General features: G+C 37.2%; 1 protein-coding gene across 1 annotated transcript; it reads right to left on the bottom strand.

Annotated features, from left to right (window-relative positions):
- Positions 1 to 8814: 8814 nt before the first annotated feature.
- Positions 8815 to 12558, bottom strand: LOC145775180 (uncharacterized). Its single transcript, XM_082586419.1, has 3 exons — positions 12285 to 12558; positions 9839 to 10284; positions 8815 to 9769 (listed from the first exon to the last, which is right to left on the bottom strand). The coding sequence occupies exons 1-3, from the start codon at positions 12556 to 12558 to the stop codon at positions 9017 to 9019; spliced, it is 1473 nt and encodes a 490-aa protein (XP_082442545.1). The 3' UTR covers positions 8815 to 9016.
- Positions 12559 to 18878: the final 6320 nt, after the last annotated feature.

The raw sequence follows: 18878 nt of genomic DNA, 5'->3' as shown, positions 1-18878 counted from the left end.
AAGTCACAAAAAATCCAACAGACGTTTGGATAACTCGTGAAATGAGAATAAACATTCAAACTCGCATTCGCTTTTTCGCAACCATGCATTTTGACTTTGAAGTTGTTCCTCACGTGCGCAGGAAGATAAGCAGTGTATGACTGTGAGCATGCATGCCCTGCGCAATGCGCATCTCAGTAGTAATTCACCATCACGTTCCAGAAAAAGCCATGCAATCAGCTGCTGTTTTACGGGCAAGAGCAACGTAGGCTGTTTTTCACTTTCGGCATTCTTTAAGTCTGTTTAAATGATTCAAATCTCTTTCGCAAAGTTATTTATCTCTGAAACACCACTTGTAATAGCCATTTTTGTTGCCCTTCAACCATACATTTATGGGGGACATTGGGCCATGTGTCGAATTGTCTACTATCACTATAAAGCATTAATCATTGAAATGATCAAAATGAAAACAAAATAATTTTGCATGTCTAACGTTTTGTGGTAGACTCGCAGCGTAAAGACTGTTTAGACAGAAGAATTTAGACACGCAAACTTGCATGCGAAAAAGCGTACGAAAATACAGATATTCTGCATTGAAGAAATAGAGAGTAGGGTACCAAAATTGATCTAAGGGTATATTGCACAGCTTTTACCACACAAGTATGGCTTTGTAAGTAGATATCATTCTTACTACAGCATAGCTTTAAAAAATTATACCACATATACACTTTGATTACTACCCTCAATGCCAACAGTTACTGTAAATTGCTTTAGAAATATTCTGTGACAGAACAATACAACATTACAATTTTTCAACTTTTGGCAACTGTAAACAGCACACAAACATAACCAACTATAATAATCAGTGGTTTTGAAAAGACTAAAGGTTTTGAAAAGAACTTGATGCAATTTCTGTGTCAAAATGGCTTTTAAAGAGTAGCAGGCCTCGAAATTCACGGCGGACACCGCGGACATGTCCGCCGTCACAGCATGTGATGTCCGCGGGAAGTACCATCTAGATCGGTCATATTTGTCCGCCGAGAAATAACACAGGAGCGATACAAATTGTCATTGCATAGCACGATTAACAAGTGTTGCAAAAATACAATTTCCCGCGCATTCTAGCGCGCATCTGGAAAATGTGAATGCTGTATCCCTTAGCTTCCATTCAAGCAGGAAAACTTTCGGTTTTTATGTTGCTTCAGCTATTGATGACATTTTTCTTCTTCCTGACATTGAACCAGCGTAACAAAGGTGAATTCTTCGCTAAGAATAGATGGGAGTACCAGTACTTCCACACTAAGCACGCGCAACTTAGTTCAAGTCTTACGTCACAATGTCTGGCTTTGATCTCCGAATAATATTGATAAGGCAAAGTTGGATACAAAATTAGATTATACGAGTAGGCTATTACAGCAAGATGCAGCAAAATTTGTTAAGTTTGGGTATTACATTAAGAAAAGGCCCTGGGAAAATTCACTTTTGCTCACTTGACACGCAAAAATAAACCTGACGGAAAAAGCCTTGTGAAACTTTGCACAGCAGAAAATAGTAGAGTTAGTGCAGAAATTTTCCCACTCGTGCCCAGAGCATTGTGACGCAAGAAGTCACACAACCTCGTTCGGTGGAAGTTAATCAGTTATGCGGCGTATGAAGCAGCTACACGGCGCTTTGACTCTTCAAGCGCTCGTCGTTGGTCTGGTGAAAGCCTTTCAGAATGACTTCGCTGAAATTAAAGCCTTCTAATCCGCAGCTATAGTTCTCAAATGGCGAAGAATTATCAAGATAAAGTGTTAAGCATGACGATCGACGCTAAAACTGGTGTGTCCGCCGTGAAACTTAGTTTGTCTGCCGAGATAGCTGCTCAGACCGGACACGTTTGTCCGCCGTCAGAAAAAACGAATTTCGAGGCCTGGAGTAGCCTATGAATTTTTTTTATGTTGCTTTAAATAACAGCATTGTGCAAAAACTTGTTGCAAACATCACATTTATATGGTCGTCGTCGTCGTCGTGTGAGCCTCTGGAGCCGAGGGTTTATCCTTTTACCACCCCAGATTCACGATGTTCCCGGACTACACTGGGGTCTGCTACTATTCGGTGAGTCTGATTCGGTGAGTTCCTAACCTCTAACCTTAACCCCTAACCCTAAAACGGCAATGATAATGAAGCCACGGTACCCGATAATTAAAAAAAAAAATTGAAAAAATCCCCCGTTAAGGGATCGGACTCACCGAATCGGACTCACCGAAACGGGCCATTCCGACTACACTGGAAGGCTACTAGAGAGCAGCCAGTCTTTGGTTTCATCATCCATGACATGCAGACCTTCCACTCCGTTAGGTGGCTTGAAGATGGAACAGTCATTGATGATGTGGTCTGAGGTCTGTTCCTCGGCACCACATTCATAGGAGGAGGAAGAGGCCATTCCCGATTGGTGCATGGTTGAGCGGAAAAGCCCGACGCCTGTATGGAGACGGTTGAGACACACCGATGCCTGTCTTGGCAGAGTTAGGCCGATGGGGCATGTGTCGGCGTCGGGGATGAACGAATAGAGTCTGGTGGCTGTTGACTTCCATTCAGAACTCCATTTATAGTCCGCCCAAGCAGCCGCAGAGATGTATTGCACATCAGCTTCGTTGATAAGAAGTTGAGCGGCTGGCACGAATGGGTGTCTTGATTTCAGTCGATGGGGGTGCTCGTTTGGGAGAGCAGACATCTTGTGGTGGAGAAGATGGTTAGGCTCCAGTGGTGGAGCTCCAAATTTGGTGGAGAAATTAGTTAGGCTCCAAATTTATATGGTTTTTCACCAGAATGGACTCTTTTATGCCTCTTCAAACCATCACTTCGTGCAAAGCATTTGCTGCAAACATCACATGTATACGGCTTTTCACCAGAACGAACTCTTTTACACTTCTTCAAATCACCACTTTGTGCAAAGCTTTTTTTGCAAACATCACATTTGTATGGCTTTTCACCAAAATGAATTCTTTTATGCTTTTATAAATAAGAACTCTTTGAAAAACATTTGTCACATATGGTACATTTGTATGGCTTTGCTTCTGAATGAGTTCTTTCATGTTCTTTCAGATGTCTATGGCTATTTGTTACATTCATCACAATCATAAGCATTAAAACCGAAATGAATTACTTTGTGACTTTGTACAGCAGACTTTCTAGAAAACCTTTTATCACATTCAGGCAATTTGTTGTCAGCAAAGAGTGTTCCTTCATTTGTTTCAAAATCAACAATATCTTCTAATTTTACAACAATTTCCGGATGGTGATTCATATTTTTAAAAGGTTACAGCTTAAAAAGTACCGTATCACAAGTATTGTATACATCTGAAAACAATTAAATAGTTCCAGCAAAACAGCAAGCATAGATTGGAAATAACCTAATTTTTTTTAAGCTTTTCTTGCAAACATCACTTTTATATGGTTTTTCACCAGAATGAATTCTTTTGTGCTTCTTCAAATCACCACTTTGTGCAAAGCATTTGTTACAGAAATCACATTTGTATGGCTTTTCACCAGAATGAATTCTTTCATGCTTCTTCAATATACCACTATGTGCAAAGCATTTGTGACAAACATCGCGTTTGTGTGGCTTTTCACCAGAATGAATTATTTTATGCCTATTCAAATGACTACTACACATGCAAAGCATTTGTTGCAAATATTACATTTGTATATATGGCTTTTCACCAGAATCAATTCTTTTATGCTTCTTCAAATTACCACTATATGCAAAGCATTTGCGGCAAACATCGCAGTTGTATGGCTTTTCACCGGAATGAATTCTTATATGGATCTTCAAATGACTAGTACATGCAAAGCATTTGTTGCAATCATTACATTTGTACAGCTTTTCACCAGAATGAGTTATTTTACGCTTCGCCAAATTAGAACTTTTTGAAAAACATTTGTCACATGTGGTACATTTGTATGACTTTGCTTCAGAATGAGTTCTTCCATGATCTTTTAAATGTCCAGATTTTGAGAAGCCATTGTTACATGTACAATTGTACATCCATCACATTCATAAGCATTGTAACCAAAATGAATTTCTTTGTGACCTTGTACAGCACTCTTTCTAGAAAATCTTTTATCACATTCAGGCAATTTGTTATCAGCATTTGATACAAAATCAACAATATCTTCTAATTTTACAACAATTGCCGGATGGTGATTCATATTTTTTAAAAGGTTACAGCTTAAAGAGTACCACAAGAATACACCTGAAAACAATTGAATGGTTCCAGCAAAACAACAAACATATATACATTGGAAGTTTTAACCTAAATTGAGGAAGCTATATTCCAATCAATAACTTCCATACTTTTATTTCTGAATATCCGCACTGTAATGGTGGTTTTGCAATAAAGAAAAATTCAAGCTTGCATTTTTTTCTATCAACTGCATGTTCTGTACCAACAGCAAATCAAATAAGTTGCCAATATACAAACATTATTTCAACATATTGTCAAATTATCTACTATCACCATTAATCATTGAAACGATGAAAATGAAAACAAAATATTTGTGCACGTCTAACTTTTTGTGGCAGACTCGTAGTGTAAAGGCTGTTTAGTTGGAAGAATTTAAGCATGCTCACAACAAACATAAGTTTTCTACTTTTTTTTAGTTAAACTCCATAGCTCTATGCATTGTGATGGAGTCAAAGACGATGTGGAGTCCTGAAAGATTGTGGAGTCAAAGTCTAATGTTTTTTATCAGAATTTACAAACCCATGGTTCAAGAGGGTCTGCTACTATTCGGCTAGTCCGATTGGGCTAGTCCGATTCGGCTAGTCCGATTCGGCTATTTTCCTTTTCGGCTACAGCCCGATTCGGCTAGTCCGATTGGGCTAGTTCCCTATTTGGCTACAGTCTTTATCAGTTAGTTCCCTATTCGGCAATTTTTTGAAAATCAAACGATAATCCTTCTGAAATCTAACAAAATGCTTCTGTAAATCCAACGACGCCTTCTGTTTATTTAGAGAATTTTGTATTTTATTCCACAATATGGTTTCTTTTGCATTCCGACAAAAAAAAACAAATTGAAATGAAATTTAGCGAAAAATGTTTGAACTATTAAATTGAACTGTTTGCTCACATAAAATCGACAACGACGCCTTCTGTTTATTTAGAGAATGTTGTATTTTATTCCACAATATATTTTCTTTTATATTTGAAATAATCGAAGCTTTAGATGAGTGGGGTTTACACCTAACCACTGAGATCTTAAATCATATTTATGACACTGGAAACATCTCTCATGATATGGTACGTTCCATATTCATAACTTTACCAAAGAAAACCGGAGCAACAGAATGCTCACTCCACAGAACAATTAGCCTTGTGAATCATTTAACAAAGATCTTACTCCGAATCATGATGATGAGATTGAGACCAAAACTAAAATCGGAAATTTCAACAGCACAGTTTGGAATTGTTCAAAACAAAGGGACCACAAAAGGAATTTTTACATTAAAAATGATAACAGAGTATGTCCGATTCTTCTGTGTACTTAGAGAATTTTGTATTTTATTCTACAATATCGTTTCTTATGCATTCTTCCATTTTATCCAGTGTTTACCTTTGAGTGCCTTCCCAGACGGCAAAATCCGTCATTTTTAAAAATTAAAAATGACGAATTTTGTTGTCTGGGTTAGTTCAAAATATGTTTTTTACATCAAAACATCATTTTTCATTATTAACAATAGAGGTTAATGAGATATATAAATAGAAGTGTTTTGTTAGTTGTTCGAGCGAGTTATTGTTCAAAATACATGTAAAAACTTACATACGAGTTATTAATTACGGAAATAGCATAAATTTGATGCTCTAAAACAAAGTCATATATTATCATAACAGTATAGTCAAACTAATGGGATGGCACAGCGGATAAGGCGCTCGCTTTCCAATCATGCAATCCTGGTTCGACTCACGGCTTAAGCTAGTTGTTGAAAAACACCGCTCACTTCTACCCAGGGTGTAATAAATTCGGTGGGCGTAGTTGCTGAAGTAAAGGCGGCCGAGAGAAAGGAACTGGCCACCCTACTCTCGTTAGTGCCGAAGGCTTAGTATAATGAGAACCTTATCATCTCGTTCCCCGATGCTTGGATCAAGTATGGGACTCACCTTTACTTTATAGTCAAACTAGCAAATGAGCGAACGACAGTTTTTTATGATAATACGTGGTCCATCAATTTAGAGTACTAACTGGCGATTCAATTCGATAATATCAAACCTCCATCTTTACACTCTGACTACAAAAAAAAATTAGGCCTATATACATTACGTGAAAGTTACGACTTATGAGTAATTAAGCATTGATTTCAACAACCTAATATTTGGGAAAAAATCAACTTTACGACCGGTATTGCAAACTTTGATCTTCCGCTTTGCAAGGCAACTTGATAGTTACTTTGCGCTTTAGTCCAACGTAGAGTGGTTTCACTTTAACCTGAATAAAAAAATGTCTACTTCTGGCTTTCTTTCCCAATTAAAATCATTAATCAACGCATTCGAAAAGGTTTTCCAGAATTTCGTTATTGTGCGGTGACATGCATTTCTGTGGTAAACAACTTTACACTTTTTTCTCCGCTATTCTCTTTTAAATACCGGCGCGTGTAATTGGGAGTGGTAATTACACAATTCATTATGACGCAACCAAAGGCTTTAATTTATCGCACGGCTTTTGTTCTGCAGACGTTGAATCGTTGTAAAAATGACGGATTTTGCCGTCTGGGAAGGCACTCAAAGGCAAAAGAAACGATAAATGTGGAATAAAATACAAAATCTCTAAATAAACAAAAGGCGTCGTTGGGTTTAGAATTTTGTAATAGTTGAGGATTTTAATATATATGCATATGATATATTCTAAAATCAAAGTTTACATGCAGACGGCGACGCAGGATGCATGTCAATTTTATCTGAGCAAACATTAACAGTTCAAAAATAAATTGAGTTCAATTTAATAGTTCAACCATTTTTTGCTAAATTTCATTTCAACTTGTTTTTCTTGTAAATACAAAATTCTCTAAATAAACAGAAGACATCATTGAATTTACAGAAGGATTTTGTTGGATTACAGAAGGATTATCGTTTGATTTTCAAAAAATTGCTGAATACGAATTAACCGATATAGACTGCAGCCAAATAGGGAACTAGCCCAATCGGCCTAGCCCAATCGAACTAGCCGAAACGGGCCATTCTGGGTTCAAGAACACATTTCAGACAAAGTCACTAAACCACTAAGGACCCACTATTGGATTTTACAAAGTGGCCCGAGATGGTGCTCACACGACCCTAAGCATGGCCATAAAATGTTGCTGGCACTGCACTTTACTTTGAATGTTATTGTTGTGATAGTTACTAACTCACAACTTCAAAACATGTGCTGAATGAATAGCTAGGGATGGGCAAAATAGAATACCGAATATAGAATAACCGGTTGTAGAGTCTACCCGGTTTCAAAATGCATATGAAATCGGATAATTGAAACCGCTTTAACGATCTACTTCGTACTAGTCCGTTTGATTCGTACGAATTCGCTGCAGCGAAAGTAGAATTGTTTATCGATTCAGTGCGATGCGGCGTCGGAAAAACGCACAAGTTTTATTGTTCGCATTAAAGAGATCTTGTAGTTTTGTAGCGCTTTGTAGTCCTCACAGTCTTGCGGAAGTGTGGCACGAAACAGCTTAACCCGCTTTCAGGATTTTTCTCTATTTCGGTACCACAAACCTAAGTTGTTTCTGGTAGAATAGAACGGTCGACTTGCCTTCGCTGGGGATCCAGCATCGTGAGCTCCCACTCTCATATGCAGGGCAACGTCGACCACAGGGTGTGCGAATAAGCGACCCTCCCCGTAGAAGTACGTACGGGTAGTTGGCTTTGTTTTCTTAGCTTTTACTGTACTACTGCAGAGCAAGGGGGGGGCAACTTTTTTTAGGGGGGCCGAAAACATTTCATTAGGCAAAATCATTATAATTGTAGCTGTTGCTCGAGAATGTTGGGATTTTGCCAGGGGGGCAACATTTTTTTAGGGGGGGGGGCGAGGCCCCCGGCTGGCTACGGGCCTGTACTACCGTTATGCCAGTACAGTGACATGGACGACTTGTTGAGCTGTGGGATTCTTCTTGAAGATGCTGCTTGCAGTAGTGAAGATGAGTCAGCAAATTTGGCTTCCCCTGCTTCAGAAATAGATACCTATAGCCTATATCTCGCGTTGTTGAAGCATCCACTACATCTCTTCAAAACGCCCTTGTTTGATGGAAAGCAAAACAAAAACCAATTTTCTTGTTTCTATCAGTTAGTTTCAAAATATTTTTGTGTACCTACTACATCTGCTTCTTCAGAGAGATGTTTTTCAAGTGCAGGTTTAACTGCCACCAAGTTGAGATCTCGTTTGACTGGTGAAAATTTAGAAAGCCTAAATTTGTTACACTGCGATAAGCAATTTTTGTGATGTTCATTGTTTTTGTAAAGTCATAAAAATCATTAAAATGTGTCAATGGTAAAAACTGTCAATTATTCTAGAATAGATATCTGTATTCTATATTCGGTTTCAGTATTCTAGAATATTCTAGAATAGCTAATTATTCTATTTTGCCCATCCCTATGAATAGCTAAGGGATGAGTTTGTTTCAAAGATTAATCAAATTCGTACGAGTTGATTAATTTTATACTGAGGCACTTACTACTGGAATGGAAGTCCATTTAAAAGATTTATATATGCAATTAATTTCTTTTAATCAAGTTTATTATGGAAGCGATAATTTATCAATTCATAGAAACGAGAATCAATAGGAAACAGAATAATTGATGGATTTATATAAAGTTTATCACACATGCATTTTAATTAGTATCCTCAACACCTTTACTTAAATTACTTTCAAAATATGCATTGACTTAAGGCAATGAGTTTAAGAATTTAGGCATGCTCATGGCAACCCTAACCAACTAATCAGTGGTTTTAAAAAGATTAAAGGTTTTGAAAAGCACTTGTTGCAATTTTTGTGTCAAAATGGCTTTTAAAGAGTATGAATTTTTTTATGTAGCTTTAAATTACCGTTTAGTGCAAAGCATTTGTGGCAAACATCACATGCATATGGCTTTTCACCAGAATGAATTCTTTTATGAATTTTCAAATTACCATTTTCTCCAAAGCATTTGTTGCAAACATCACATTTGTATGGCTTTTCACCAGAATGAATTCTTTTATGATTCTTCAAATGACTACTACATGCAAAGCATTTGTTGCAAATATCACATTTGTATGGCTTTTCACCAGAATGAATTCTTTTATGCATCTTCAAATCACCACTTAGTGCAAAGGTTTTGTTACAAACATCACATTCGTATGGCTTTTCACCAGAATGAATTCTTTTATGTTGCTTTAAATTACCGCTTTGTGCAAAGCATTTGTTGCAAACATCGCATTTATATGGCTTTTCACCAGAATGAATTCTTTTATGATTCTTCAAATTACCACTATGTGCAAAACTTTTGTGGCAAAAATCGCAGCTGTACGCCTTTTCACCAGAATGAATTCTCTTATGATTCTTCAAATGACCATTTCGCCCAAAGCATTTGTTGCAAACATCACATTTATATGGTTTTCCACCAGAATGAATCAATTTATGCTTCTTCAAATCACCACTTACTGCAAAGGTTTTGTTACAAACATCACATGCGTATGGCTTTTCACCAGAATGAATTTTTTTATGTAGCTTTAAATTACCGCTTAGTGCAAAGCATTTGTGGCAAATATCACATGCATATGGCTTTTCACCAGAATGAATTATTTTATGAATTTTCAAATTACCATTTTGTCCAAAGCATTTGTTACAAACATCACATTTGTATGGCTTTTCACCAGAATGAACTCTTTTATGCTTCTTCAAATGACTACTACATGCAAAGCATTTGTTGCAAATATCACATTTGTATGGCTTTTCACCAGAATGAATTCTTTTATGCATCTTCAAATCACCACTTAGTGCAAAGGTTTTGGTACAAACATCACATTCGTATGGCTTTTCACCAGAATGAATTATTCTATGTTGCTTCAAATTACTGCTTAGAGCAAAGCATTTGTGGTAAACATCACATGCATATGGCTTTTCACCAGAATGAATTCTTTTAATATGAGTCTTCAAATTACTATTTTGCCCAAAGCATTTGTTGCAAACATCACATTTGTATGGCTTTTCACCAGAATGAATTCTTTTGTGCTTCTTCAAATCACCGCTATGTGCAAAGCATTTGTTACAAACATCACATTTGTATGGCTTTTCACCTGAATGAATTCTTTTATGCTTCTTCAAATCACCACCATGTGCAAAGCATTTGTTGCAAACATCACATGCATACGCGCCGACTTCCGGGGGGGCCGGGGGGCGGCGCCCCCCGTAAATTTATGGTTGAGGGGCAACAAAAATGTCTATTACAAGTGGTGTTTCAAAGATAAAATACTTCGCGAAAAAGATTTAGATCATTTAAACGGATTTAAAGAATGCCGAAAGCGAAACACAGCCTAACGTTGCTCTTGACTGCAAAACAGCAGCTGATCGCATGGCTTTCTCTGGAACGTGAATTACTGAGATGCGCACGTTCACAGTCACACACTGCTTATCTTCCCGTGCGTTAGGAGCAACTTCAAAGTCAAAACGCGTGGTAGCAAAAAAGCGAATGCGAAGTTGAATGTTTATTCTCATTTCACGAGTTATCCAAGCGTCCATTAGATTTTTTTGTGACTTCAAATATGAAATCGATTTTAGCAAACTTAATCGAGTTGAAACTACGACACAACGAACAATTACGTGAATACAGCTTAAAGAAAAAATGCAATTTTCAAAACTGTCATCCGTGTTTTGCTTCAATAAGCACTATATTGATGTAAATATTGTGAAAATATATACATCACATACACTCATCAATATACACTCATCTATATGAAATATGACACTCCTGCACTACCGTGTAGCCTATACTCGAGTATAGGTCAATCTCGTATACGTCGAACCCCTACTTTTGAGCCGAAAATTGGTATTATTTCCTTCACCCGTGTATAAGTCGAATAGCTTATTCCGACACTACCATTCGATGGTTCATCTAAGAATTGGGATTGACATGAGGTATGGAAATTTCAAAGTAGATCGTAGTGTAACTTACGCTGTTGGAATAGTCACGTAACTATTCACGGCAATATTAAGTAAACCAACTAAATTAGACGCGCTGTTTTCAACGAGGTCTTAAAGCTGTGAGATCAATTATGATTGAACAGAACGCATTGTTTTGTTCGCAATGTGTGAGAATTAAATCGAAAACCGATAAAAGAAAAGGTGTTTAATGAGCTTGGTTGCAGGTATTGCCTGCATTAACGACGTCTTTTACCGCTATTACCACCCAGCTAACCTGACATCATCGTTTTATGCGCCCGCTAAGGTTTGACATCGACTTCAACGATCATGGAATGTTACGTAATAAGAACGATTATATCTTACATGCAAAAATAAAAAAATCGATCTCTTAAAACAGCTCTTTCCGCTGTTTTGTCTCGTGAGCTTTGCATATTGCTCAACAAGTGCATAAAGTTTAGAATTGACAAGAAATCATTAAAATTGAAAATTAAGGTTGAATCACTGCAAATAAACGTATTCAAAACTTTGCTTCCGCCGACGCCATTTCACCTTCCGTAATCTACGTCGGCAATTTCCCGCAGCAAAAATGCGTTCATTTTGTAAACTGCCTGGAAAAAACAGCTTGTTCCGTGTATAAGTTCAACCTGTCTTTTTGAGGTGAACATCACTTGCGAACATCTCGACCTATACTCCGACAGTATTCGACTATAAAGACTTTCGATTAAAAACAAGAGAAAACACTTCGCCGTTGTTAACGCTTTGAAGGTAAGTAATTAGCAAAACGAGGTTAATAAAAGTGATAGCTGATCATGATTTTTTGCGTTTTATTTCGATAACTTCACTGTCTTGATCGTTGTTATGCCCTCGCACGAAAAGGAAATTAATCGGCTTGTTTTTCAACTGTTCCAATTATGACCTAACAATATCAATTTTTTACGTCTAGGCGTCCTGCATGTGTAAAACTAATCGTTTCAAGCAGCGGTTTTAATAAATTCGGTTTGCGACCTAGGTGTCAGTATAAACAAGACAGTAAGCTTAATCAAAGACTATTTTAATTGAGTAAAATAGCGTTACGGTTATGACGTCATCACCTTTCTCGCCCCCCAAGGTTTTTTGAAAAGTCGGCGCCTATGATCACATGCGTATGGTTTTTCACCAGAATGAGTTCTTTCATGATTCTTCAATGCACCATATTGCCCAAAGCATTTGTTGCAAATATCACATTTGTACGGCTTTTCACCAAAATGGATTCTTTTATGCTGATAAGCATTGGAACCAAAATGAATTTCTTTGTGACTTTGTACAGCAGTCTTTCTAGAAAACCTTTTATCACATTCAGGCGATTTGTTGTCAGTAAAGGTTGTTCCTTCATTTGTTTCAAAATCAACAATATCTTCTAACTTTACAACAATTCCCGGATGGTGATTCATATTTTTTAGAAGATTACAGCTAAAAAAGTAACACAAAAAATGAAATAGTTCCTGCAAAACAAGAAAAATACATTGGTGCTCAAGAAAATGCATGCATGATGCTCAAAAATACATTGGTGCACAAGAAAATACAATTACCCCTTTCTACAAAGCATTTGTGGCAAACATCACATGCATATGGTTTTTCACCAGGATGAATTCTTTTATGCTTTGTCAAATTAGAACTCTTCGAAAAACATTTGTCACATATGATACATTTGTATGGGTTTGCTCCTGAATGAGTCCTTTCATGTTCTTTCAGATGTCCATGGTTTGAGAAACATTTGTTACATACATCACACTCATAAGCATAACAACCAAAATGAATTTCTTTGTGACTTTGTACAGCAGACTTTCTAGAAAACCTTTTATAACATTCAGGCGATTTGTTATCAGCAAAGATTGTTCTTTCGTTTGTGCTAAAATCAACAATATCTTCTAATTTTACAATAATTCCCGGATGGTGATTCATATTTTTTAAAAGATTACAGCTTAAAAAGTATCACAAGTATACATCTGAAAACAATTAAATAATTGCAGCAAAACAACAAACACACTTTGGAAATAACCTAATTTGAGGAAGCTTGAATTGAGCTATATTCCAATCAAAAACTTTCATGTTTTATTTCTGAATATTCGCACTGTAATTGTGGCATTGCAATGAAGAAAAATTCAAGTTTGCGTTGTTTACATGTTTTGTACGAATAGCAAATCAACTTTGCAAATACATAACCGTTAACAACAGATTGTCAAATTGTTTACTATCACTATAAAGCATTAATCATTGAAATGATGAAAAGGAAAACAAAATAATTGTGCACGTCTAACGTTTTGTGGTAGACTCGCAGCGTAAAGACTGTTTAGTTGGAAGAATTTAGGCATGCTCATGGTAACCAGGGTTCGATCTTAGCGGTAGTCCGCTAGCCAATGGCTAGTGAAAATTTGCGCGGACTAGTAGAAATGTTGCAGTACTAGTCCGATTGGCTAGTGAAAATATTCGCCGGTGAAAAGTTTTGGTTCACAAAATGGCGATCGGCGATGTCACTCTGAAATACTGCAAAAATTTGCTTGCCAGAGACGAAATTGCACGAAGAAGGCGGCAAAGTCGGTCAACTGAGCACGTGCAGCCCTCGAAATTAGCTTCCATCTACGACGGCAAAAACATTGCCGTCGCCAAATCAGCAAACCTTTGGATTGCGGCGGCAATTGCCGTATGCTTTTAAGTTTAAACAAACGAAATTGTATGCGCTTATTCTTCGTGTTTCATACGGCGGTAGCGGAGAGCATCGCGCAAGCTCTTTTATGCGCTGACAATGCTCTTGTGAAGTGTAAAAAGTTTGCAACCTTGTAAATACTGGCTTAATTGTTACGAAAAAGTTATTCTTTCATCGAATGCTTATTGTTTATCGGTGTCTTTGCGAATATGAACCATTGTGATATGGAATCATTTAAAAAGTCAAGGTAGTCTCGATTGGCTCCCTATTCCGTGCGTCCAACGTTGAAGTTTTTCTTTATAATCTCTAAGAAGGCAGGCTATTATTTTTTTACAATTTATTGGGGCAAACTGGCGAGAATCGAAATTTTCACTTCGATCTACATAAAACCAAAACAGGCCCCATTTCTATAGCTGCCAGACTACGCCTCCATTTCTTGAAACATCAGTGTGCCTGTTTCGTTTTGCCACATGTTATATTTTGTCTGGTTTTAATATTTTAAGCTGATACGTAGGCTACCATAGGATAGAATGTAGTCCAAAAGGCTAATAAATTTACTAGTGAGACATTCCATTAATTAGATACGGAGTATTTTTGGGATAAAATTTGGCCACGATTATGAAAAAGTTAAGAATCTACGAGTTAGTGCTCAGCCTTCGGGTCAGGCTGAGCAGTTAGGCCTAGTACTTAGTGCTCAACCTATTGACCTTGCGTAATGAAAAATTCATGTTAGTAATTTTTTTTTATTGTAGACTAAAATAGATCAGAAGTAGCTAATGGTCGTTATGAGGTCATTCAGTATGCATAAAACAACAATTGACTAGATATATCGTGAGCGGAAGGTTTGATATGATTTGCTAATACAGTAGTACGCTTTATGGGCTACAACTTGGAAGATAACCAGAACGTTGAACGTAAACTACAAAATTACAATTTCGGGCCCCCCAACAATCACAGGTCTGGGCTCTCAAGGGTACGCCGGACCTCCCGTGACCCCTCTCATCGGCCTTGCATGACAGTTGCAAGCTTTAAAATGGCTGTTTTGAACCGATAACACCGATACTTAAATATCGGTAGGACCACTAATTTGTAGACCTACTGCGTCAGGGTATAAAAAAATGTTGTGGCCAACTAGCTTATTTCAGACAACATTGGCTAGGCCTGCTACATTAACTGATTCTGTAGCGCACCCAGCATGGGACTAAGGGGGATCAAGCCCCCCCAAACCCGTCACCAAAAATGAAGTTTTTGTATGTTCCCCATTTATACCGTTTGCTGGTTGTTAAATCAAAAGTAGGCTATTTGTCAAATCAATTTTCAATGACTGCTCCATCTTCAAGCCACCTAACGGAGTGGAAGGTCTGCGTGTCATGGATGATGAAACCAAAGACTGGCTGCTCTCTACTAGCCTTCCAGTGTAGTCCGGGAACATCGTGAATCTGGGTTGGTAAAAGGATAAACCATCGGCCCAAGACGCTCACACGACGACGACCGTTTGCTTACAAGTTACATATGAATAAGACACAACAATACAACAGGGCTGAAAATTATAACGATATATATTTTACATATTTATATACTGTACAAAGAGTTTTAACAGTCGAACATTTTCGACTTAACTTAAGCCCTCATCAGGAATCTGAAGATATTTATAAAAATGCAATAAATTTCAACTTCTTAAAGGAAAAGTTACATTAGAAAGAGACAACTAACCTACATAAATAACTATAGTCAATCTGGGTAATGCGCAGCGCAGAAGAAATAGCGATAATGCGCAGCGGTGCGCTTTATAAGAAACAAACAAAGAAATTTAATATTTAAAAGTTGGTTATTTACAGCTTAACAACCCAGCTGTTTAGTGGAAACCAAGTCAAAAGAAGGATTGGACGGCATCCAGGCTAAAATCTTTCTTTTCATACGTCACCTATTTTATCTTCATTTTAACTTTGAAAGTCGGATTTCTAACTTCGCTGCTGCAAAGAGAAGAGCGCTTGTATCCAAACGACTCCAACGTGTAGCGATCATGCACACACAAGCCTTTATTTAAACTAAAAGATGATAGAGAAGTAATTTTGTTTCTTTAAAATTGAAAAATACGCATTTGGCCGCAACAACAGTCACGCGGTGAATGCGTGGCAACCACGTGAGGCTTTGAAATTGAGAGCCAGACGGTGATACAAAATAGCGGCTCGGTCTGTTGTGTTTCCCCAGGCAGCAAATAAGTCATTTTTGACGTTGCTTCAACGTTTGCTGATGTTAAATCAATATAAAAAACGAGTGATTTGCTGTCCGGTGCAGTAAAAGCGTGCTTAGCTAAGCATCTCGGCTTGGACAGTTACAGCACAGAATTAAAAATTTACCGGTGTTATTAAGATGTTGAAGTTTTACACAACAACAACTACAGCAAAAATTAGTCGTAATTCAACCGGAAACAGTGATCCCAGCGACTCCACGGGGGTGCAGCTTAATGCGAAGTATAGCGATACATTTCGCTTTCCCACTCCAGAGGATAAAAATGTTAAAGAAAACAAAAAACAGTTTAGTATGGTATTCAGCGTTAAGATGAACTACGGAAGGTATAACTTCATATTTTCCAGGCTATCTAAATCTTCCTACAATATCACATTGTTTGTGTTACGTTCACTGTTCGAGTCATAGCAAGGAAAACAAATTATTTCCTGTTTCGAGCATTTAAAGAGAATGTCCCCACTGATTGATAATTGTTACTGCCAAATTTCTTAGTTAAGCCCTCTGCATTCATTTGTGACTCGTTTGTTAATTATTTGGCTTTTTTCTCCTTTGCAAGTCTACTGTACTAAAAAACCACCTGTTTTTGTTTTTTCTTTTATAATGTTTTGGCCTCTGTCGCATTTGTGTTTGCACCTGTGGTTTGTTTTCGTTAAATCAATAACTTATTAGTCAACGATATAACGTCAGTTTACATCGAATTATACAACCATTATGACCTATTCGTTTTTCAATAGTTACCAATCCTTGAGAAAGGGAATTCGTAATTGTACTGTAAATCGTTTTGTTTCATTTGACAAAATTGCTTTTCTCTAGACGGTCGCAAATTTAAGAAATCTCAAAGTTACCTGCTGTGTTTAAAAGATTGTCTAAAGACGCACAATAAGAACACGTGAAACTCAATTAAAACTTATATGTTGTGTTGTTGTTAGCAATCCAGACAGTTCAAATAGAGCAAAGGTCAACAACGATAAACAAAATACATCACTGTAACGTTGCAATAAAATAGACAAAGCGGACGTTACAATAACCCCTGTTGATAATTTGTGCCATAAACAGCCATAATTTTTATTTGCTATTTTGATAATGATAACACTGGTCTACAAATTTCAACTTTTTTTTCAGGTTTGGGTTTTGACAACTGATTTTGGCTAATTTTGGGGTGTTGAATCCGAAAATGAACTCAGATTTTCTCGATCACATCAAGTTTTCTTTCTATCATTGCCATTATTTTATGAAATTGACCAATTTTACCCTTTTTAGTGCAGTAAAATGTCAAATATAATTATTTTCTGACAGCTATAAACTTTCAAACATAGAGATATTTTTACACTAAATTCATAAATTGGTTCAGATTTCCTCTGAAATAAAAAAATTCCTATTATGATAATCGTAATAGGACATAGTGGAGATTGGTAGCGTTGAGTTTTTCCATGCTGGCTTGAACTCCCTGTCTTGGCTTCTCAGGCGTTATCTGTGGGTCAGCTGCTATCTCTGTGCAGATGGAATATCGTAGGAAGACAGCTGGTGGGAGTAGATTTGACTTAGTAATAAATTCTTGCTTAATAAGGAAGATTTATTTAGAAGTTTCATAAAGCACATGTACATTGTACATACCAACATCAGAGTTCAAGCTGAAAAGTGGTTTGTAGAAGGAAAAGGTATTTTCATACTTTATAAGTTTGAGTTCAAGTCGGTTAGAGTTTTTGGTATAGTGGTGTTTCTGTGGAAAAACTTGCTCTTAGAAAACTACTAACAAAGAAAGGTTATATTTGATCTCAAGCTATGTCTGCTTCCAGCAAAAGAAGAAAATGTTGTAATGATCCGGATATATTTTGTTACATTTGTGGATGCTTCATGTTGAAGTCTCAACAATGCAATATTACCACGTTTGTAAAAAGGGCATATCATGCTTACTTTAAAGTCAAGTTGGGAGACTAGGACAAAAGCTGGGCTCCTCATATAGTGTGCAAGACCTGCCTTGAATGTCTGAGAAGTTGGTCGCAAGGAAAAGGTTCACAAATGAAATTTGGAATACCCATGATTTGGCGAGAGCAACGAAATCATGTTGACGATTGTTATTTTTGTCTTGTTAGTGTGAAAGGGTATAACAAAAAAAGTAAACATCGTTTGAAATATCCAAATCTGGATTCGGCATTGCGGCCAGTTCCTCACAGTGATGAAAAGCCACTGCCAGTATTTACATCACTTCCAGAACTACATGAAGAGGCTATATCTTCTTCAGAAGCATCGTTTAGTGAAGGAGAAAGTGAAATTTTTCAACCAGCACCCGAAGATCTGTCAGACAAGCCTTCCCAGTTTAATCAGATGGAATTAAATGATTTAGTGAGAGATTTGTATTTGCCTAAGCAATCTGCGGAGTTATTGGCATCAAGGCTACAGGAAAGGAAACTTCTCAAAGCTGGTACAAGCGTGACATTTTATCGCAAACGAGAAGAAGAACTGCTTCCATATTTTGCTTCCCACAATGATTTCGTTTATTGCAACAATATAGAAGGGCTTCTTCTAGAAATGGGATTACCACAGTATGAGGCAGACGAATGGAGACTTTTCATTGATAGCTCCAAACGAAGTTTGAAGTGTGTTCTACTTCACAATGGTAACGTGTACGGTTCTATTCCGATAGGACATTCGGTGACAATGTAAAAAGAGTATCAGAACATCAAAACCGTTCTTGAAAAGTTAAAGTACCATGAGCATGGTTGGCTCATCTGTGTAGATTTAAAAATGGTGAACTTTTTGCTGGGGCAACAAAGTGGCTACACCAAATACCCATGTTTCCTATGCTACTGGGACAGC

The sequence above is a fragment of the Aplidium turbinatum genome, chromosome 1, assembly GCF_918807975.1.
Source record: "Aplidium turbinatum chromosome 1, kaAplTurb1.1, whole genome shotgun sequence".
In the NCBI taxonomy this organism is placed as follows: Eukaryota; Metazoa; Chordata; class Ascidiacea; order Aplousobranchia; family Polyclinidae; genus Aplidium; species Aplidium turbinatum.
The sequence above is the reverse complement of the archived record's forward strand: the minus strand, read 5'-3'. Positions and strand labels throughout refer to the sequence as shown.